The 24,309-nt window shown below is 41.5% G+C and overlaps 1 protein-coding gene across 2 annotated transcripts in view; it reads left to right on the forward strand.

Moving 5' to 3' along the window:
* The window catches only part of znf407 (zinc finger protein 407), a 96,924-nt gene that overhangs the window by 65,934 nt on the left and 6,681 nt on the right, over positions 1-24,309 (forward strand). For both annotated transcript variants that reach the window (XM_017683661.2, XM_037531003.1), the window contains exons 5-8: positions 1,896-2,062; positions 6,485-6,568; positions 7,265-7,385; positions 10,546-10,724. In XM_017683661.2, the coding sequence (XP_017539150.1) occupies positions 1,896-2,062; positions 6,485-6,568; positions 7,265-7,385; positions 10,546-10,724 (551 nt within the window). The remainder of the gene's footprint in view (positions 1-1,895; positions 2,063-6,484; positions 6,569-7,264; positions 7,386-10,545; positions 10,725-24,309) is intronic.

Here is a 24,309-nt window from a genome sequence, read left to right on the forward strand (position 1 = left end):
CTTGCTTCAACAACTCTTTCCCATACCTTCATGGTGTGGCTCATCAACTTTATACCTCTGTAGTTACTGCAGCTCTGCACATCAACCTTGTTCTTAAAAATGGGGACCAATACACTGCTTCTCCACTCATCAGGCATCCTCTCACTCTCCAGGATTTTGTTAAACAACCTGGTTAAAAAGTCCACCGCCTTCTCTCCTAAACATCTCCATACCTCCACAGGTATGTCATCTGGACCAACTGCCTTTCCATTCTTCATCCTTTTTAAAGCTGCCCTCACTTCCACCTTACTAATTCTCTGCACTTCCTGATCCACTATCTCTCCCCCTGTTGTCCTCCTCTCTCTCTCGTTTTCCTCATTCATTAGTTCTTCGAAGTACTCCTTCCATCTACTCAACACTCTCTGTTCACTCACTAGTACATTTCCCTCTCTATCCTTTATCAGCCTAACCTGCTGTACATCCTTTCCAGCTCTATCTCTCTGTTTAGCCAAACGATACAAGTCCTTTACTCCTTCTTTACTGTCCAGCCTCTCATACAGCTCATCATAGGCCTGAGCCTTTGCCTTTGCCTTTGCCTTTGCCACCATTCTTTTTGCTATGCGACTAGCCTCACAGTACTCCTGCCTACTTCCTTCATCTCTCTGGTTATCCCACTTTTTCTTAGCTGCCTTCTTCTTCTGAATACTCTCCTGGACTTCCTCATTCCACCACCAACTTTCCTTGTCTTCTTTCCTCTGACCAGACAAACACCCAACACATTCTTGCCAGTTTCTCTCACCACCTTAGCTGTAGTTTCCCAGTCCTCAGGTAGCTCCTCACTGCCCCCTGGCCTTGCTTCCTTTCCATCTGGTCTCCTGGACACACAGAATATCTACCTTCCTTCTCTCCATCATGTCTGCAAGCTCTCTGCCTTTACCAGTCATTGTCCCTAAGTTCAGAGTCCCTACTCTAACCTCCACACTCCTGCCTTTCCTTCTCTCTCGCTGCCGTCTAACCCGCCTTCCTCCTCTCCTCTGATGGTCTTCGACCTACAGTAGTCCAATTTCCACCGGCACCCTGCTGGTCAACAGCACCGGAGGCGGTCGTTGTTAACCCGGGCCTCGACCGATCCGGTATGGCAATCATATTTGTGATCCGCATGGTAGTTTTGGCACAAGTATTAAGCCGGATGCCCTTCCTGACGCAACCCTCACCATTTATCCCGGCTTGGGACCGGTACCAGAAGTACACAAAGTACACCCCTAATGGCTGGTTTAATCAAGATCAGACTCAGACTAAATTCAAAATCAGCATCAGAATCAATCCAATATTGGACTGGATCAGACCCACTCCAGAATCAAAGTCTTACTCTAGAATAAGAATTAGATTCACTCCAGAATCAGGCTGAATAAGAATAATTCCAGAAGGAGACTCACTTGATAATCAGCTCTGATCAAGCTCCCTTCAGAATCAGACTGAATAGAATTACTTGCTCTAGAATCTGACTAGTGTAGAATCAAACTGAATGTCATTCTTGAATCACTCAAAAATCACAGAGATTATAGATTCAGACTCGCTTCAGAATAAACTTGACTCATTACACATGATGGTTAAAGCCAGACTACATAGAAAATCAGAGGCTTCTTATGCAGTCTTGCCAGCCTCTCTGTGTGTGTGTGTGTGTGTGTGTGTTTGTGAGAGTATGTGAGTGTGTGTGAGAGTCTGTGAGTCTGTCTGTCTGTGTGTGTGTGTGTGTGTGTGTGTGTGTGTGCGCGCACGCATGTGTGTATGCGTGTGTGTGTGCGTGTGTGTGATTGTGTGTATGTGTGTATGCTACTTGATCACAGAGATTTCTTCCTTTTTTTGCATTTGGAACTGTATGTAACTCCCCTTCCGTATCTCTGTGCATGCTGTAGGAAGTATGAGTGCGAGTTGTGTGAGCGGAGCTTTAGTGAGAAGTGGGCTCTGAATAATCACATGAAGCTTCACACTGGAGACAAACCATACAAATGCAGCTGGGAATCCTGCCACTATGCCTTCCTCACACTGTCTGCCATGAAGGACCACTACAGGACACACACAGGTGACAAAAACACTTGCACTGTCTGTCTGTGTCTTTGTGTGGGTGTAAGAGCCCGTGGCAGTCTTCTTGTATCTCTGTCTATGTTGTTGAAGAGTTTGTATGTAAATGTATGAGCGAGGAGCTGAATAATGGTGAATACTTTTAGCTAAATATGTCTCACAACCACATACATACAGAGGATTTCACTCATTGCTTCAGCTGCTGCTATATCTGGTGGTATGCTGGTGTATGTTCACATTTTGTCAGTTAATTTCAATGAGAAATGAAGCCGTAATTGCATCGATACAGCAGATTGAGCGGCTGGAATCAAGTCAAAAATTAATTACCGCTGTCGGCTTCTGTTCAGACAGACCTAATTAGAGACACTGTTAGAGCTGCTTGCACTGCTGTGATCTCAAAGCACACACGTGCACACTTACACACACTAGGAACATCACGATAATCTGCATGTTAATGTTTTAAATTAAATAGTGAGATGACATGCACTGTGAGTCAAATACAGTTAGATTTCATGCTAGAAAATATGTGAAACTGGAATGGTTTCTATGCTATTTATCACAATTAGCATGATTCCTAAAAAGAATGACCATGAATGTAAAAAACTGGTTTATTCTAGCAAAGCTAAAATAAGTTCCTTGTTTGCTAAAAAAAAAAAAAATTCTGTACCACCTAAAATGGCGCAGCAGTAACATTCTGGTGCTGGAGGAAACTTTGAATATGGAAGCTGGCGATCACAAAGCTTTCTGCTTTGTCTGCCTTGGATGTTTGGTGTGCCAGTCTGTAGAGAGATCAAACTTCAGCTGCAAGAAATAAAGTTATCCTCACATAATCTCCTATTCGGAAGCACGTCGGTTTCCCACTCAGTGACAGTACACCAACACTCCGCAAGTAACAAACACTTATGCTAACACCTCAACTATGCAAACTCATTTGTGAAGGCCTCAGCCAAAAGTCTGTGTTACCAGAAGCCATTATACATGAACATGTACTGCTCAGACCCATAATAACACACTTGTTTACCAAACTCACATGCAGCATGTAATATACATCTTGCTTTTTTGTATACATTTTATTTTTTATTCTACTGATAAAATACTTGTGCCAGTTATCTTTTCACCAAATACTGTTGTCTTTTTGGGGAAAATGTCAATAAATAAATAAATGTGGAAGTTATGTGCCATATTGTTATATACGCCTAATACAGTGGAGTTCAAAAGTCTAAGATTGAAAATCAGGGATTTTAATTATTTTATTTCACCCTTGAAATGAACAACTTTTAAATTTTGAAAAATGAAAACAAAGAATTGTTATGATAAGTAAAATGAAATAGGAATATTCAAAATTCTGAACTTTATTTAGGTTAGTAATTTAAACAAATTTATAATTTAAACAAATCTGTAAGATTGAACATGTGACCATCTAGCCAAAAAAGAAATGACAAATAGACCATTTAAATTATTTTCTTTTGTCACAAATGACTCATGCTTGTATTAAAAATTGTAACTGCAAATGTAGGTTTTTCATTTCATTTTCAATTTTGGCAGGATATTTGTGCAGATGTTTGGAAAAATAAATTCCAAAAAGAGATTTTCATTTAATTGTTTTCATTATAATATCTTTTTTGGTTGGATTTGCCTCACATACTTTTATAGCCAATGGAGCATGTTTAACCAATGTTAGCAGTCAACAATGAAAGATGGTGAACGAGAGGAGAAACAAAATCATGAAAGAGAGCAAAGCAAGAAAATGGCACTTTCAATAGGACACACAGAGAGAATAGCGTAAAGTGTTTTATCACTAAGAATGAACATTTGAGCTATTTTTGTTTTCTGAGTGTCCACATATTTAAATAATTTGTGATTATTGTATTCCCAATGAGAGAAAAAAACACCAATCTCATGAATAAAGATAGATGCTCAACATCACTGGAGGTGCTCTTAACATAGACTTAAAATGAAGCATAAAAAAATAAAGCATATACACTACTCACAAAAAGTTAGGGATATCTGGCTTTCGGGTGAAATTTATGGAAAACTTAAAAAGTTTCACGCTACAGTGATGTTATATCATGAAAGTAGGGCATTTCAGTAGAAGCATGCGATGGTGATTTCCTCATCTCAGACAATTTACTGAAACAAAAGCCAACAGTAGTGGTGGGTAAACCCCAACAAAAAAATCTCAATTACACGTCATGCGCGCTTGATCATCAATTACAGCTTCACAGCAACGTTTCATGCTGTTCACAAGTCGACTCGTTGTCTGCTGAGGCATGGCATCCCACTCTTCTTGAAGGGCAGCCCTCAGGTCATTGGGGTTCTGGGGTACAGAGTTACGAGCCTCTAGATGGCGACTCAGCTGATCCCATAGGTTTTCTATGGGATTCAGGTCTGGAGAAAGTGCAGGCCACTTCATTTGAGGTACCCCACTCTCCAGCAGCCGTCCCCTAATGATGCGACCTCTATGAGGTGGAGCATTATTGTCCATGAAGATGAAATTAGGCCTGTGTTGTTCATGCAGAGACACAATGACTGGATTAGTGATGTTATTAAGTAGTATGGGCTCATCACTGTACCATTCACAAAGTGTAGGGCGGTTCTGTATTGACTGGACACACCTGCCCACACCGTAACACCACCACCACGACCTCACCATTAAGCTCCTTGTTAGAGAACAGCAAGTTGTGTAAAAAGTACTGAAACATTGAACAGCTGGATTCAAAAGTTTAGAGAAGGTTAAGTTCACCTGTAAAGGTTAGAGTGCATTTTAGGTTCATCCTGAAATTTCACCCGAAAGCCAAATATCCCTGACTTTTTGTGAGTAATGTTGCATGATAATAACGTAAAATAAAGCATAGGATACTCACGCATTTCATGGACTTTTTTTGTCATACAATTATGAACATGCACCAGTGATGCATTTATTTCAAGGTTTAATCAGTCAGTTTTACGTTTTTTTACCTTTTTCATTGGTGCCTGAGACTACATCAGTAAAAATTCTGGTGTCTTTTACCTTCTGAAGCTACATTTGGACATGACTAGATTCACATGAGGAGTCGGGGTAATGTAACTTTTGCCAGGGTTAATCAATGATTACTGTCTAATCCCAGTGCGTCAGTCATTTTTCCCAACCCCATGTCGCTATAGTTTCTGGCATCTTTTACTTTCTGAAAATAAACAGAGAAATAACCTTGCATGGTATAAATCCTGTACAGATTGACATATGCACTGTCCTTCAGTCTTGAACTCTGAGCATTAAAACATGTAAAATGTAACAGTTTGATTTTATGCAGTGATCTTGACTGTTGGCTGTAAATTCCCAAGCTGGTGACAATGCTAGTGACACAGTGCATTCCCCTCAGACAGCAAGACGTGTTTAGAATAAACAAAATAATGGCAAAATTTAATGTTTTGACATCATTTCCATTGTGACAAATTGGCATTACCCCACCTCCCCATGCCAAATTAATACCTTTAAAATACTGTTGAAATCTTAAACACTAACATTTAACATTTTCTCCTGCTGTGTAGCTCCTGCTATAGAGAATCGTTCCCTTTGTTTGTGAAAATTAAGTATATGTGCTTCAACCGTAGCCAGCTGAGGTGGTTAGGGCATCTGATTCGGGGTGCCCCCTGGACACCTCCCAGTGCGGGGTGCACGGCCTATCGGGATAAGGCCACGGGGCTGTTCTAGGACCCACTGGAGGGATTACATCTCCAAGTTGGCCTGGGAGCGGCATGGGGTCCCTGAGAATGAGCTGGAGGAAGTTGCAGGGGACAGGGTCATCTGGGATTCTCTGCTCTCCCAACTGCTAGAGCGACCCTATCTGGATTAAGTGGTCAACGACAATGATGATGATGATGATGATGATGATGATGCTTCAACCATACTCTGGTTTCCTCCCACAGTCCAAAGACACGCAGTCAACTTTTACCTTTAGTCTTCATGGTGTGCTCGAGGACAGTCAACAGTTGGGCATAGTTGAATTGGTACTAGTTCTTAAACTTTGGCTTGGTGTGTCCGAGACCTTAGATTAAATTATCCTGAATTCAATTGTTCAACTCAGTGTCTCATTAGGCAGAATATGATTTTATAGCATTCTCTAAAGCTTGTCCAACAAAATTAGCTACAAAAATCTCATCTATGTGAGTATGAATAGGTCAATTAATGAGATCTGGAATCAGTTATTAAAGAACATGACTGTATAAGAGGGAGGTAACCCTGTTAATAAATGCTGCAATGTGTGTGAATTGCTTAGGCAATGGGCCATCCCATAACTCTCTCTCTCTCTCTCTCTCTCTCTCTCTCTCTCTCTCTCTCTCTCTCTCTCTCACACACACTCACTCACTCTCTCTCTCTCTCTCTCTCTCACACACACACACACACACACACACACACACACACACACATACTCTGCCTGAGTAGGTGAAAAGTCATTTTTGTGCGACCTCTGTGGTTTTGCCGGTGGGACTCGCCATGCCCTCACCAAACACCGTCGCCAACACACAGGTAACACATACACAGACACACCCATGCTCTAACAATTTCTTCTCATGTTCTGTTGCTTTTTTTTAATATATTGTTTATCATTTACCAAATTCTAAAAATACTTGGTTATGCTGGCATTGAATAAATAAAATAAAAATAAACAAAACAAAATTAATTGTTAATATCAAAAGGGAGCCCAAATTTTTCAGAGTTAGTGTATATGCACACACACAGGCAGAAAAAAAAACATTTCTAAGTCTGTCAGTGAATGTTGGCTTAACTGCCTGTGTGTGGTTTTAACTCGTTTTATTCCAAATCTCAGAAACATGGAATTTTTTTAAAATTCCGGTGCTGAAATGAAATGAGGACTGATACACATTAAGCCAAAACATCCCATATCAACTCATTAATATTCATTGCTTCATTTATCATTCTTGTCTGCATGTTTTGACTGATCTGTGGTGGGAACCATCACTAATGAAATACTTTTATCTGCAGTTATATTAGCCTTTATATATTAATGTTTTTCGTCTGATTGTGTGTGTGTGTGTGGCTACCATTCTTGTGTGCTGCTCTTATGGTTTGTGTGTGTGTTTTAATAAAGCCTCCTCCTGACTGGCTCACCAAAAATCAAAAGATAAAGGTGTTCACCAGTGCATGCTTATTGCTGGTGTGTCGTATGTGTCTGTTTGTAAGCTCTTGCTGTCTCTGTTGTAGGTGAACGGCCATTCAGGTGCCAGTTGTGCAGTTTTGCATCAACAACCCAGTCTCACTTGACCAGACACAAGCGTGTTCACACAGGAGAGAAACCCTACCGCTGCCCCTGGTGTGATTACAGGTAAAGACTACACTAAACCCTAAACTAGACCCTGAACTATAAACACGTGTCTAAATAGGTAAGAAACACTACCATTATTCTAGGTGTGACTTCCCATAAAACTTCACAAAACCTTACATCTGTCCTGATTTGAGTACCCATAAAATTCCACAAAAACCTTAACACCTACCACTGTTGATCATGTGACAAAAAGTAAAATCTGCCATAAATCACAACTGAGAAACACTAACACTGTCCATAGTGAAACTACAGGTTTCTATTTTTCCACAAAATATGGAAGGGAACAAAGGAGTCCTTGGATAGATATTAAAAAAAAAAAAATGGACTTCAGTACCAGTACCTGAGTCCAAAACATAACTGCATGAAATGTGCAGAAGAACATTTTGTAGCATGGGTTGTGCTGCATTTGTGTCTGCTTTACCACAGATCACTGATAGCAAACTAACATTACTATTCGTACGATAGCTGGGTAGCATGTGTCCATTAGTTATGAAGCCTCAAATACACTATTACCAAAAGCATTTACTCACCCATCCAAACCATTGAATTCATGTGTTCCAATCACTTCCATGGCCACAGCTGTATAAAACCAAGCCCCTAGGCCTGCAGACTGCTTCTACAAACATTACTGAAAGAATGGATCGCTCTCAGGAGCTCAGTGAATTCCAGTGTGGTACCGTGATCAGACGCTACCTGTGCAAGAAGTCCAGGCATGAAATTTCCTCACTACTAAATATTCCACAGTCGAATGTCAGTGGGATTATAACAAAGTAGAAGCGATTGGGAGCAGCTGCTTCCAAGCCTTACATCACCAAGAGCAATGCAAAGCATGGAATGCAGTGGTGTAAAGCACCGCCACTGGACTCTAGAGCAGTGGAGACGTGTTCTCTGAAGTGACCAATCACGCTTCTCCGTCTAGGAATCCGAAGGACGAGTCTGGGTTTGGCGGTTGCCAGGAGAACGGTATTTGTCTGCATTGTGCCAGATGTAAAGTTTGGTGGAGAGGGGATTATGCTGTGGGAAATTTTGGACAATTTCATGCTCCCAACTTTGTGGGAACAGTTTAGGGATGGCCCTTTCCTGTGACATGACTGCGCACGAGTGCACAGAGCAGGTCCACAAAGACATAGATGAGCGAGTTTGGTCTGGAAGAACTTGACTGTCCTGACCTCAACCCGATAGAACACCTTTGGGATGAATTAGAGCAGAGACTGCGAGCCAGGCCTTCTCGTCCAACATCAGTGTCTGGCCTCTTAAATGTGCTTCTGGAAGAACAGTAAAAAAATTCCCATGAACACACTCCTAACCCTTGTGGAAAGCCTTCACAGAAGAGTTGAAGCTGTTATAGCTGCAAAGGGTGGGCCACCATCATATTAACCCTATGGATTAAGAATAGAATGTCACACAATTTTATATGCGTGTGAAACCAGATGAATGAATACTTTTGGGAATATAGTGTATCTATTTAGGCAATGTTAGCCAAGTATATGTTAAATTGGTTTATGAATGGAGACAGATGGTAGTACTAGAAAATATCTGAGAATGATGGCGCATGTGGTTTATCAAGCAATTAAAGATGAATTCTGAAACAAAAAAGAACCTGTTAGCAAAGTAATCAGCTCATATTAGCAGATTAGCCAGCTAACATTAGTTGTTAATTTAGCATTACTTTTGAGTCCCTTAATATGTTGGAGCTTTGAAAAGCCAAGACAGTGTTGATTCTGGTCTTAGCTCAAACTCTGTCACTCTGCATTTTAGCTTGCTGGTGTTCTGATAAATTGTGCTACATTGTCTAAAAACACATATTTTTATGTAGAGCTCTACATGAACTCTAGGTAGGATATTTTGACAGCAGAATCTCATAAAATCAGCTTCTTATTCACCAACTTCTTGTTCAGATTTTTCTGTTCCACCTTAAACCTGTTAAAGTTAAATGGAATATTAGAAAATTTGAAAAAGCTAGCAAATAAAAGCTGTTTTCAGCCTTATCTAAATGGTTAGTAGTAATATTAAGCTGAGTCTATACTGAATTGACATTAAACACAAAGACTGAGTTTCTATGCAGTAGCCTAGTTATGCACATGCTCGGTACGACTGCTTGGTGGATAGGAAAAATTGTTAGAGCGTTGGCTCTCTTCAGTTCTACATTGCTTTGCTTTGATCCTGGGTGAAGCCACAAAGGACGACTGGGTCTTTGCATGCAGCGATACCTCTCTCTTAATTTTCTTTTTCACTGTGTTCAACTCCCTTACTAGTGTTGCTCAAGTAACCACTCCATGTAGAGCTGGACCTTCTGTGCATGTGACGTGAATATGTAAAGATGTCTGTTGTGGTCTATAAACCTCCCACTAAATCCGATTAGACAGCTCTGAATTTGAATTAATATTTCAGGGTGAAGAAACATTTACATTTGAAACAGAGCTGATGCTAAGAACCAGTTAGATCACTAGTGTTAGCACTGGAGAACACCTCCAGCAAACTACCCTGAACAGTGCACTCAGGAGAATGGTGAATAAGTCAAAAAATAACAGTAGTAAATTAGAAAGCTACATTGACCCTTAAAATGTCGTAATGGGCCAGTATGACAGTTAGAGAGATACAATTACAGAGGAGTTTGAACATACAGCCGCTGTTGTTTGCACTCAGCATCGGTCATGAAAACGAGAAACTGTTTCTTTTTTCATGTTCACACTGCTTGCCACTCACTTGATTTTCAAGCTGAATTATGGAGGATAATTAATGCATTCCAGCAAAGCTTATTATGTCGTTCATATAACTAAATGCTGCGGTTTGGTTTTATGCACTCCACTAAAAACAATCTCTCTGTAGGCTCAATTTACTTAGAAGAAAATAAGACAAATTTGATTAATTGTGATTAAATACAAAAACCCATTTGATACTTAATGATTAATTACTTCAGTTGTTTGCCCTGAATTTCAGATTATTTTAGCCATATCAGTATTTTGTGCCAAAACTGGTTATATCAATATCTTGCTCTGTGTGTGTGTGAGAGTATTTTAGTGTTGTTGTGTCTTTATAATTATAGAACTGTTTGAAGTTTAATTTTAGCTGTTATCCCTCTTTTACTGCATTTACAAAGAATTGTAAATTGGTGTTCCTTTATGAAAAAAAAAATTCTTGCATGTGTGTGATTTGTCAGGTCAAACTGTGCTGAGAATATTCGAAAGCACATCCTGCACACAGGGAAGCATGAGGGAGTGATGATGTATAACTGCCCGAAATGTGATTACGGCACTAACGCTCCAATGGACTTCCGGAACCATCTGAAGGAAAATCACCCGGACATCGAAAACCCTGACTTGGCCTACCTGCATGCAGGTACACTGAAGAAGAGTCTTTCTTTTCTGTCTTTACTTTGTTACTTCGTTCCCAGTTTGAATTTCCCCACTTTCTTTCTTTCCTTTCTTTTTTCTAGTCAGAAACTGTAATATGCAACTCAGTTTTTGATAAAATATCTACAGGGGTGTACAAAATAACAGAAGCAAATGTATAAAAATACAGTGCTCACACTCATTGGCGATTTTAGTAGGTACACATACGACATATTTGCTCTTTGTAGCTTTAAAATAGTTCATGTAGTCCATCTGATGATGCACCATGTCTTAGCCCCACTCTAGCCTGTTCATCAATGTAAAAGGGACCTGTGAACTCCATTGTTTTCCATTTTTGGAGAAGCGAAATTATATTTTGTCTGCCTCATGCTAGAGGTGAAACTCTCAGCTGAGTCTAAACTGCTTTTGGACATGCGAAAAACATGCAGAAGTGCAAGTAGGAAATTCTTGCTCCTCATAGAATGGGAAAATGGTGACGATGGACTATTTAGAAAGTGAAAAGTGAAAGCAGCATGGAGAGCTTCATCACTCCATTTGGAAGCTGAAACTTTGAGTACACAAGTGTAAGATGTTGGTACACCTAGATGTACAATTTGAGGCTGCTGAGAAACTGTGCTCTTTGGATGTTTCTGCTATGGTGTGGTTGTTTTTGTTGTAGGTTCAGTAAATCATGTGTTTATGGGCTATAAATCGCTTCTTGTTAAAACAATAAAACAGCAAAAGTTTAACCATCTTACTGGTTAAAGGTTACTATTACTGAAGCTAGTATTACAGAAACATGGATGCATGGACAGCTGCTGCATGACTTTTTCAGTTTAAGCACGACAGAGAGTGGGGAAGAAAGATCTACCTACATGTTATTAATTTTAATTTATATTTATTTTGTATGTGTGTAGAAGGTCACACTGAAGATACAGATCAGTGAGTGTACAAACTGTTCCCACAAAGTTGGAAGCATGAAATTGTCCAAAATCTCTTTGTGCTGAAGCATTAAGAGTTCCTTTCACTGGAACTAAGGGGCCGAGCCCAACTCTTGAAAAACAACCCCACACCATAATCCCCCCTCCACCAAACTTTACACTCGGCACAGTGCAGTCAGACAAGTACCGTTCTCCTGGCAACCGCCAAACCCAGACTCGTCCATCGGATTTCGAGATGGAGAAGCGTGATTGGTCACTCCAGAGAACACGTCTCTGCTGCTCTAGAGTCCAGTGGCAGTGCTTTACACCACTGCATTCCATGCTTTGCATTGCGCTTGGTGATGTAAGGCTTGGATGCGCAGCTGCTCAGCCATGGAAACCCATTCCATGAAGCTCTCTACGCTGTTCTTGAGCTGATCTGAAGGCCACATGAAGTTTGGAGGTCTGTAGTATTTGACTCTACAGAAAGTCGGTGACCTCTGGCACTATGCGCCTCAGCATCTGCTGACCCCGCTCTGTCATTTTACGTGGCCGACCACTTCATGGCTGAGTGTGCTGTCGTTCCCAATCACTTCTACTTTGTTATAATACCACTGACATTCGACTGTGGAATATTTAGTAGGGAGGAAATTTCACGACTGGACTTGCACAGGTGGCGTCCGATCACGGAACCACGCTGGAATTCACTGTGCTCCTGAGAGCAACCCATTCTTTCACAAATGTTTGTAGACGCAGTTTGCAGGTTGCTACTGGAATCCTCTTCCACTCCTCCATGATGACGTCACTGAGCTGGTGGATGTTAGACACCTTGCACTCCTCCTCCTTCCACTTGAGGATGCCCCACAGGTGCTCAATTGGGTTTAGGTCTGGAGACATACTTGGCCAGTCCATCACCTTTACCTTCAGCAAGGCAATTGTTATCTTGGAGGTGTGTTTGGGGTTGTTATCGTCTTGGAAACCTGCCATGCTGTGCAGTTTCCAAAGGGAGGGGATTGTGCTCTGCTTCAGAATGTCACAATACGTGCTGGAATTCATGTTTCCCTCAATGAACCACAGCTCCTCAGTGCCAGCAGCAGACCATGATGCTACCACCACCATGCTTGACTGTCTTGGTACTCCTCACCAGGGTGCCACCACACATGCTGAACACCATCTGAGCTAAAAAAGTTCATCTTGGTCTCATCAGACCACAGGACATGGTTCCAGTAATGCATGTTCTTGGACTGCTTGTCTTCAACAAATTGTTTCCGGGCTTTCTTGTGCGTCATCTTCAGAAGAGGCTTCCTTCTGGGACGACAGCACTGAGTTGATGCATAATGCGACATATGGTCTGAGCACTGACAGGCTGGCCTCCCAATTCTTCAACCTCTGCAGCAATGCTGGCAGCACTCATCCATCTATTTTTTGAAGATAAACTCTGGATATGACCTTTAACATGTGTACTCAGTTTCTTTGGTCAACCCTGGCGAGGCCTGTTCCGAGTGGAACCTGTCCTGGAAAACCGCTGTATGACCTTAGCCGCTGTGCTATAGCTCAGTTTCAGGGTATAAGCAATCTTCTTATAGCCTAGGCCGTCTTTATGGAGAACAACAATTTTGCCATGAGGTGCTATGTTGAATATGCAGTAGCCAGTATGAGCGAATTGTACCCAAAACACCAAATTTAACCCCATTCATACCTGGAACCTTGAAACTGTAACGAGTCACATTACACAAGGGAGGGTCGACAACACAATTGGGCACAATTTGGACACATTCACTGAGGTGGACTCACTTGTGTTGCCAGGTATTTAGACATTAATGGCTGTGTGTTGAGTTCTTTTCAGAGGACAGTAAATTTGCACTGCTCTACAAGCTGCACACTGACTACTTTGTTATATCCAAGTTTCATTTATTTAGTGTTGTTCCATGATATAATATTTGCAGAAATGTGAAGGGTGTACTCACTTTTGTGAGTTTATTTATATATATACACTGCTCAAAAAAATAAAGGGAACACTTAAACAACACAATATAACTCCAAGTAAATCAAACTTCTGTGAAATCAAACTGTCCACTTAGGAAGCAACACTGGTTGACAATGAATTTCACGTGCTGTTGTGCAAATGGAATAGACAACAGGTGGAAATTATTGGCAATTAGCAAGACACACTCAATAAAGGAGTGGTTCTGCAGGTGGGGACCCCAGACCACTTCTCAGTACCTATGCTTTCTGGCTGATGTTTTGGTCACTTTTGAATGTTGGTGGTGCTTTCACACTCGTGGTAGCATGAGATGGACTCTACAACCCACACAAGTGGCTCAGATAGTGCAGCTCATCCAGGATGGCACACCAATGCGAGCTGTGGCAAGAATGTTTGCTGTGTCTGTCAGCGTAGTGTCCAGAGGCTGGAGGCGCTACCAGGAGACAGGCCAGTACACCAGGAGATGTGGAGGAGGCCGTAGGAGGGCAACAACCCAGCAGCAGGACCGCTACCTCCACCTTTGTGCAAGGAGGAACAGGAGGAGCACTGCCAGAGCCCTGCAAAATGACCTCCAGCAGGCCACAAATGCGCATGTGTCTGCACAAACGGTTAGAAACCGACTTCATGAGGATGGTATTAGGGCCCGACATCCACAGATGGGGGTTGTGCTCACAGCCCAACACCGTGCAGGACGCTTGCCATTTGCCAGAGAACACCAGGCTTGGCATATTCGCCACTGGCGCCCTGTGCTCTACACAGATGAAAGCAGGTTCACACTGAGCACATGTGACAGACGTGACAGACTCTGGAGACACTGTGGAGAGCGATCTGCTGCCTGCAACATCCTTCAGCATGACCGGTTTGGCAGTGGGTCAGTAATGGTGTGGGGTGGCATTTCTTTGGAGGGCCGCACAGCCCTCCATGTGCTCGCCAGAGGTAGCCTGACTGCCATCAGGTACCGAGATGAGATACTCAGACCCCTTGTGAGACCATATGCTGGTGCGGTTGGCCCAGGGTTCCTCCTAATGCAGGACAATGCTAGACCTCATGTGGCTGGAGTGTGTCAGCAGTTCCTGCAAGATGAAGGCATTGAAGCTATGGACCCCCGTTCCCCAGACCTGAATCCGATTGAGCACATCTGGGACATCATGTCTCGCTCCATCCACCACCATCATATCTCGCTCCATCCAACGCCACGTTGCACCACGGTCTGTCCTGGTCATACAGGCACGTGGAGGCCACACACAATACTGAGCCTCATTTTGACTTGTTTTAAGGACATTACATCAAACTTGGATCAGCCTGTCATGTGTTTTTCCACTTTAATTTTTATGTGTGACTCCAAATCCAGGCCTCCATTGGTTAATAAATTTGATTTCCATTGATGATTTTTGTGTGATTTTGTTGTCAGCACATTCAACTTTGTACAGAACAAAATATTCAATGAGAATATTTCATTCATTCAGATCTAGGATGTGGTATTTGAGTGTTCCCTTTATTTTTTTGAGCAGTGTATATATATTTTTCCTTTTTCTTCCCAACACTGTGACCCTCTCCCTCTCACTCTCTCTCTCTCTCTCTCTCTCTCTCTCTCTCTCTCTCTCTCTCTCTCTCTCTCTCTGTGTCTGTGTGTGTTTTGCTCTTTATTCTTCTCTTTCCCTCTCTCTGTCTCTTCCTGCGTCTTTCTCCCTCTCTTTGTTTCTCTTTCAGGTCTCTTGCTTTATCTCCCTCTTTTTGTATTCTTCTTTTGCTCTCTCTCCCATAATTTGCAAGTGTTCTCTCTCTCTCTCTCTCTCTCTCTCTCTCTCTATCCATGTTTCTCGCCTTTGCATTCTGTCCCTCACTCGCTTTCACTGTCTCTCTCTCTCTTTTTTTTTTTTTTTTTTTTTTTTTTTTTTATTGGAAGGCAAATGCTGTACAGAGAAAATGTGTTCGGACAGTTTCTTCCATTATTATTATATAATATAACAACAGACAGATAAAACAAACATAACCCCAATTAACCCCCCCACCCCCTCTGGCAGGCAGCTGGTCTAATACGTAAGTCATTTATCATTCAAAATAAAACTGCACATCTACATCCGTAAATCCACACTCATTATCTTGAGGTCACATGTTCATATACCCTTAAATTATCATGTACAGCTAAACATACTCATGATCCATCCCACATAATCACAGTCAAAGTGTCTACACTTATTCTGTCAAGGTAACACCTTAATATTCTTAAAATAAGACAGAAAAGGTTCCCAGTTTAAGTAAAACTTTCTCACAGATCCTCTTAAAGTAAATTTAGACTTTTCAAGTTTAAGGTAAAGCATCACGTCCTCTAGCCAGGTAGCAGCTGATGGAGGGTTAGGGGATTTCCAAGCCAGTAGGAGCCTCTTGCGGGCTAAAAGGGTAGTGAATGCGATGATGTTCGATTGCCTTTTGTTAACTATCACGTCCGCCACACCAAATATGGCTGTGAGTGGGCAGGGTTTTAATAGTACCTCAAGGGCTTCGCTTAATGTTTTAAAAATAATTCCCCAATAATTACTGAGCTGGGGGCAAGACCAAAAAGCATGGACCAGATTAGCAGGGGACAGTGAACACCTATTGCAATTAGCATTAAGCCCAGGGTAAATAGTAGCAAGTCTGGCTTTGCTTAGGTGAGTTCTATGCAGAATGTTAAACTGTATTAACCCCAATCTAGCACAGGACGACGAGGAGTGGACCTTGCTTAGAGCTTCTTCCCAATCCTCCTCTGACAGAACCAAACCCAGTTCCTCCTCCCACCTGGTCTTAAATTTATTCGTGTCCTGAATGTCTAATGACATCAGCTGGGAATATAATGCAGAGATAAGACCTTTTGAATTTAAAGGTGAGAGTTATCTTTTCCCACGGTGTCTCCACTGGACTATTTGGAAAGGATTGGAATGTATATTTAATAAAATGACGAATCTGCAAATAATTTAAAAAATGGTTGTTTGGGATGAGGAATTTTCTGCGTAGGCTGTCAAAACTATCAAATACATTGTTTGTGTATAAATCTTTAATACACACAAGACCATTCGAGCTCCACTGCCTAAAGGCTGAATCATGAAGAGATGGTTGGAACATGTGATTTCCAAGTATTGGGCCCTGCGCTGAGGCCATAGTAAACTTATAATGACGGCGGAATTGATAAAAAATTTTAAGGGTGGATAAAACTACGGGACTAGAAGTAAACTGGGAAAGCTTTAATGGTAAAGAAGAGTAAACTAAAGCTGAGAGTGTTGAAGAGTGACATGATTTCATCTCAGACTGACACCAGTTCGTATTGGGTTGATGAAGCCAGAATAAAATCTTTTGGATGTTGGATGCCCAGTAGTAATTAATGAAGCTTGGAAGGCCCATCCCACCCACCTCGCGACCCCTCTGCAGATAACGCTTATTAACCCTCGGTACTTTACCCTTCCACACAAAAGAGGATATTGATTGATCAACTAACCTGAAGAACGACTTGGGTATGAAAACCGGCAATGATTGAAATAAATAAAGAAACCTGGGTAGTATTGTCATCTTCACAGATTGTATTCTTCCTGCTATAGTAAGAGGGAGACTGCGCCATCTATCAAACTCAGCTTTCATGTGATTAAATTGAGAGGTATAATTAGCCTCAAACAAAGATGAGAAAGAACGAGTGATATGAATTCCCAAATATGTAAAACCACCCGGGTGTAGGGGGAAAGGGAAGGACTCCTGGCGAATCTCTAGGGCCGAATTATTAATCGGAAAACAGTCACTTTTTTGGAGATTCAGTTTATATCCAGAGAAGGCCCCAAAACGACCAAGTAGAGAGACAATTGCAGGACTACTGTCATTTGGGTCAGTCACAAAGAGTAAAAGGTCATCTGCGTATAAAGAAACACGGTGTTCAACACCTCCTCTCTTAACACCCCGGAACTGTGTAGTTGATCTCAGAGCAATAGAAAGAGGCTCAATTGCTATTGCAAAAAGAAGCGGCGAAAGTGGGCAGCCCTGACGGGTACCACGCATAAGCTGAAAATAGTCTGATCGGCACTGGTTTGTCCGAATGCATGCTGAAGGGGAGTGGTATAACAACCTTACCCAGGCTATAAATGTATTGCCAAAACCAAATTTTTGTAAAACCCTGAATAAATAGGCCCATTCTACTCGATCAAAGGCCTTCTCAGCGTCGAGGGAGATAACGACCTCAGGGTTCACAGTGGTGCTGGGGGAATAGATCTTAGAATATTAGAAAAGGAGTGACGTTTCTGAATGAAACCCGTCTGGTCGTCTGAAATTATTTTGGGAAGAGAGAGTTCCAAGCGAAATGCTAGCGCTTTAGCCAAGATTTTCATGTCTACATTTAAGAGAGAGATGGGACGATAGGATCCACACTGAGTAGGGTCTTTATCTTTTTTAAGAAGAAGTGAGATAGATGCCTGTGACAGAGTCGGAGGCAAATAACCATTTCTCAAGGATTCCAGAAAAACTTCTAACAGAAGTGAAGCGAGCTTGGCCTTAAATTTTTTATAGAATTCTATAGGGTAGCCGTCAGGGCCCGGGGCCCTACCATTTTGTGTTGCCATAATGGCATTGTCAATCTCTTCCTCTCCCATAGGTTGGTCTAAATTAACTTCTGAGTCGAGGACAGGTATTTCTAAGTCGTTTAGGAAACTTTCCATGTCTGTAGCATCCGTGGGGAATTCAGAGGTGTAAAGAGAACCATAGAAAGCCTTAAAAATGTTATTAATCTCCTTTGGATCATTCGTTATTCTTTGGTCAGCACCCTTTATCTGTGGAATAAGCCTTGAAGCACTTTGGTGCCTTAACTGATGAGCCATCAGCCGGCTAGCTTTGTCGCTGTATTCGTAGTGAATTGCACGAGTCCTGTGTATCAGCTGTTCTGCATGATAGGTGGACAACAAATTAAATCTAGTCTGTAAATCAATCCGGCTCTTATAAAGTTCAGCAGACGGACTCTCAGAGATTTGTTTATCTAAATCTTTAATAGATTGGGAAATCATTTGCATATCACCCTTATTTCTTTTGTAGACATGTGAGGTATATGATATAATTTGTCCCCTAAGATAGGCTTTGAGTGTGTCCCAAAGTAATGAATATGAAGTTGACTCCTGTCTGTTTGTGTCTAAGAACATGTCAATATTAGTAGAAACAAAAGCACAGAATTTCTCATCAGAAAGCAAAAGGGAATTGAGTCTCCATAAGGGGCGTTCCCTGATGTTTAAGGGAAAACACAGGTCCATCATAACTGGCGAATGATCTGATATAACTATAGCAGTGTACTTAATCTTTACAGTCATTGGGACAAGCGAGCTATCTATAAAAAAATAATCAAGTCTAGAAAAAGTCTGATGTGGGTGAGAGAAGAAGGAGAACTGCTTAGCTGCCGGATTTAAGAACCTCCAAGGATCTACACAGCCATTTCTTTGCATAAACATTGAGAATGCCTTAGCCATGTTAGAAGGAAGCCCCTTTGAACTGGATCTGTCTAGTAGTGGGTCAATGACACAATTCAGATCACCAGAAAAGATTAGTTGATGCGTATTCAAATTAGGTATAAGTGATAGGACTTCATTCGCAAAGCAAACATCGTCCCAGTTAGGGGCATAAATATTCACTAAAACAACCGATTTCTGGAAAAGGGATCCAGACACAATGATGAATCGACCGTTAGGATCACTAATTACACTGGATGGATTAAACTGTACCCTTTTAGATATTAGTATAGCCACCCCCCTGGACCTACAATTGAATCTGGAATGGAAAATTTGGTTAACCCATGGTTTACGAAGCCTGTTATGATCGTCCAATTTTAGGTGCGTCTCCTGTAGCAATAATATGTCAGCCTCCAGTTGTTTTAAGTGAGAAAATACTTTAGTTCTTTTTACTGGGCCATTAAGGCCTCGTACATTCCAGGATAAAAATCTTACAGGATGACCTCCATCAGTTGCACCTATAGTGGCCATATTACAGGGTCTATTATATGAGACCTTGAAAGTGTACAAACTTGGATGAGAGTGCATAGGTCAAAGAATGGGCATAAATCAGATACATTGGTAAAAAGAAAAGAGAAAAAAAGCTGCCATGCCAAATCCCAAACAATCCTCCCACCCCCCACACAAACCAAAAGAAAATATCTAACACCCAAAAACTAGATCTAACTCCCCAACAGAGGATGATCGCAGGTATAACTAAACAGTAAGACTTCCAAAACATTCTCTACAACTTCAAACCTAAATGCGGGTGGCTCCCAACTTTGTGATGTCTACACCCGTTATGTATATACATATTCAACCATTTGAAAACAAAAGCTGGAAATCAGAGGTTAACTAGAAAATTAAAGAGTGGGAATAAGCAAAACAACCATCAAGCCCAACGTATATAAATTTTTCCATAGTACTAAGAAAATGCAGCTGATGACAATGTAACTGCTGCATAATCAAATAAGGTAAAAGTCATTCAGTACTTTCATGACTCACTGTGACCCCAACACGAACGGTAAAAATCTTTGGCTGCTTCCGGGGTTTCAAAAAGATGTCTTTTCCCCTCGTGAAACACCTGTAGCCGGGCAGGATACAGGAGACCAAACCTGACTCCTTTCTCATAGAGCAAAGACTTCACTTCTTTGAAAGCCGCTCGCTTTTTCCCCAGGTCAGCGCTGAAATCCTCGTGTAGAAACACACGGTGACCACGAAAATGAAGCTCCTGTTTCTGTCAGTTCATAACACGATGTTTGTCCTGAAAGTCATGGAAGAGAACACTCTTGGTCTCGTGTGACTAGTTTTTGCGCCGTTAGACATTTTAGGACCAACTCGGTGAGCGCGCGAGAGTATAAGAGGCCTCGGAAAAAAGTCGCGTCCCAAAACTTCTTCAAAAAATTCCGACATGAATTTAACAGGATCCGGACCTTCCAGGTTTTCCGGGATGCCAACCACTCTCCTATTAGATGTCCTTGAGCGATTTTCAAGATCATCTAACTTTTCTTTTAATCGTGTGTTCTCATTTTGTAGCGATGTAATGGCTGCTTCAGCGCTCACCAGCCGGTCACTGTGGTCACTCAGGCCATCCTCAACTCCATGGATACGCTCATCATGAGTTTCATAATATGACTTGACTAGCTCCAGTGTAGAATTCACAGGCGATAGAGCTTTTTCAAGTTCGGTTTTTAATGCAGATTGTACAGTGTCTGCCATATCCGTCCGCAGTACCGAGCGGAGTTTTTCCAACTCTTCCGGGAGTGTTGGCGATAATGGCGCTGCCATCATGACTTCGCTTTCTTTATCGCCTGGTTTATTTCGGAGATGCATTTTGCTTGCCATCTTATTAACCGAAGATGCTCCAGGTTGTGTACAGTATAGGATTAATAAGTTACCTCAGTAAAATAACAGGAAAAATAGGTATATTCGAAATAAATGTCGGGAGCCCCTCTCACATGCACCTACTCACGCCATGTCCCAGAATGCCTTTTTTCCACTGTCTCTCTCTTTATTGTTTTTATTCCTACTAAGATATTAAAGATTGAAGAAAGCTACTGGGAGAGAGATTAACCCTAAAAAGGTAAATTTGTGCTAAAAGAGTGTGGCAGACACACACACACACACACACACACTAACCAAGCGTGAAATCATTTGTGACGTGTGGAAAAAAGGAAAAAGAAAGAAAGGCATGAAAAGCTCTCTGTTGTGTTCCACTGCTCTATATGAAAATCCGTGGATGCTGTAAAGCTGTTGGAATCGCTTTTCATTCTTCTGTGGTTTTAAGTGTTTGTTTATAATAAATTAATGTCTGCTCGGTTTTTTTAGGGTGAGATCTTGCCCTGTGTCTTTGTGTAGACACAGTACACTAAAAACCATGATATCTAATATGAGAAAAGTTTACAAAGCCAAAGATCTCTAACTGTTATTTGTGCAGTGTATGGAGGGCCTAATGTTTCTGAGAATTAAAAAACACACGTCTGTACTAAGGTTGCAGCAGCATACCAGTTTTACAGTTGTCTGTCTGTGATACACACTGACCCCGTTCTGACTCTCACACACACATTGTGTCCAAAATTGCATACAAGTGAATTAAAGATGCAGACAGGATCAGCCTGACTGTACTGTTTCACATCTAGAGCAAGTTGGCAGGTATGAGCAAATTAATCTACAATCAAAATAATCATTAGTTGGATACGAAATAGTTCCACCTCAACCAACTTTACCTGTGTTTACTAATTGTGAAATACTGCATGCTGTAATACTCTGAAATTGTTCAAAAATTTTACTATATTCTAGATATATTCTAGAGATATTTTCAGGCCATAAAAATCTTGTAGTAAATGTTGCGGTAAGTGAATTAATAGGGTGCCTGAAATGACAACTGTAGACTTCATTATTATTTCCTGACATTTTAAGAAGATGCTTTCATTTTTGCTATGCGGTGATTATGAGGGAGTCAGTCTTGAGGCTGTGTGTGTGTGTGTGTGTGTGTGTGTGTGTGGTAATCTTGTCTGCCAGCAGATTCCACAACACCAAACCTGACATTCTGATCATTTCCATCATCAGATTTATTTTCTCTCAGTATCCAGTGTGATTTATGTCTCCCCTCCAAGAGCTGTGTGAGCTGCCACTCTGACTGACTGACAGCACTCAAGTGGCCTATGGAAATGTGCTGTGTGTGTATTGGTTTGGTGTTGATGTTCTTATCTGGAAACCTAATTTATTGCTGTTTCCCTGGTGCTGGGTGTCAATCAGTTTGATTGACAGCTCTCAGGTTTAAAGTCCTGCATCGAGACAGGCTCTGCATTCACTGCTACATAGACACACAAACACACACACACACACACATATACTTATCTGCTGTCTGTCAGTCTCTAAGCTGATGTTGAGGCCCACTTGAACACACTGATGTAATTAGTGATTATTATAGTAAACCCTGTCTGTCAGTGTGTTAATTTTGGGTTAGCAGAATTGTACTCTGTATACAGAGGGCTCTGTGTAAAGAACTGTGACACCTATATGGTTCACAGAACATACAGTACTGTGCAATATCCTCAGGCACAACCTCAGACATTACTTAAAGCTATTTATCTTGGCAATGACTGGTGTTTCGCTTGTAAACATCATTAGAATAATCAGTAGAAAAAATTCAAATAAACCTAAATGCAGAAACCAGTAACGATAATTTTCTCGTTTAAAAAAAAAAAGTACCTACCCCATCTCTCTGACGCAGGGGCATCCCAGCTTGTTCAAAGGGACATATACTGAGAAGTACATTGCACGTTGTTTCATTCTGATTGCTTTGTCCTAGCAAGAGTTATTACACTATATGTGGGGCCTCTTTGGAGTGAATCCTCTTGTAGTAGTACATAGTAAAAAACTGCTTGTCATTTTAACCTAAAAATACTTCATGTGGTAGCAAGTAACTGAACTAGTTTTATTTAATGTAAATTCAAATTACTTTGATTGAATGACTCATTTATTGAGGTTCAAAGAAATTAGGTAATGAATTAACATCACTGATAAGCATTTTTTAAAATAAATTGCAATTTGCATAAGGATCTTGCCCAATCTGGCAACCCTGGATAGATTTCTGTCTGGTTGAACAGCAGTGACTGATGTAGAGCAGCAGAGAAAACAGCATCTTTTCAACCATCATCTTAAAAATGAAAACTATTCTGGTCATCTGTTGTCAGTGAACTGGACAGTGATGAATGTTTTTAAGCCCCCTTAAAACCACTTTATACTGGAGCACTCACCACATTGTCTTTAATGCAGTCTACAGTCTGAATAATATTCCAGTAGCTCAGGATAGCTAGATAGACATCATGCTCTCATTTGTTATCTGTGGGTAATGCAACTGAAAACATACAGATTTGCCTTTTTACAGAGATTTCAGGCACTCGTTCATGCATTCTCCCTCTCTCTCTCTCTCTCTCTCTCTCTCACCGCACAATGCATTAGTCCGCTCGCTCTCATCCACGCCCCTGGCACATCGTTATTTGCATGAGCCAAGACTTAAAACTTGCAACAATATTAAACACAGTTGATGTTCTTACAGCGACAAGATGTCATCCTAACCACCTTACGCTAAATGATCAAGATGACCTGAGCACGACGCAACTCTAGCAAGACCTTCATGATTTTATTCCGACATCAGAAATTTGTCTGCGACAGTGAAATCGCTTGAAAATTACTAAAACATTGGGTAAGGGAGGCGCACAGGGAAGAGAAAGAGCCCAGTACTTCTGTTGCTGATGGTAGTTCAGGCTGAGGTGGTGGCGGGGATCCATGCCATTTCCAAATGCGTTCCCAGACTCCACTTTCCTTTTGGGCTGGGCTTGTCACTAGAGTCCCCAGCATACGTTTCAGAGGTCTGGCCTGGTTCAAGTGACCTCTGCTCAGCATGGAAGTTGGCAAGGTGCCCCATTGTCTAGTGCACTGCGTTTCCCATGACCTTCCACAAATCTCTGATTTTACATCTACAAGGTGGACCGACAAGGTAGGAGTGACTCATAAATTGGACAGTGAGTGGACACAGTGTTTAAAAACTCCAGCAGCACTGCTGTGTCTGATCCACTCAGACCAGCACAACACAACAAACACACCACCACCACCTCAGTTACTGCAGTGCTGAGATTGATTCACCACCCAAATAGTACCTGCTCTGTGAGGGTCCATGGGGTCCTGACCACTGAA

This window comes from Pygocentrus nattereri, chromosome 19, assembly GCF_015220715.1.
Source record: "Pygocentrus nattereri isolate fPygNat1 chromosome 19, fPygNat1.pri, whole genome shotgun sequence".
In the NCBI taxonomy this organism is placed as follows: domain Eukaryota; kingdom Metazoa; phylum Chordata; class Actinopteri; order Characiformes; family Serrasalmidae; genus Pygocentrus; species Pygocentrus nattereri.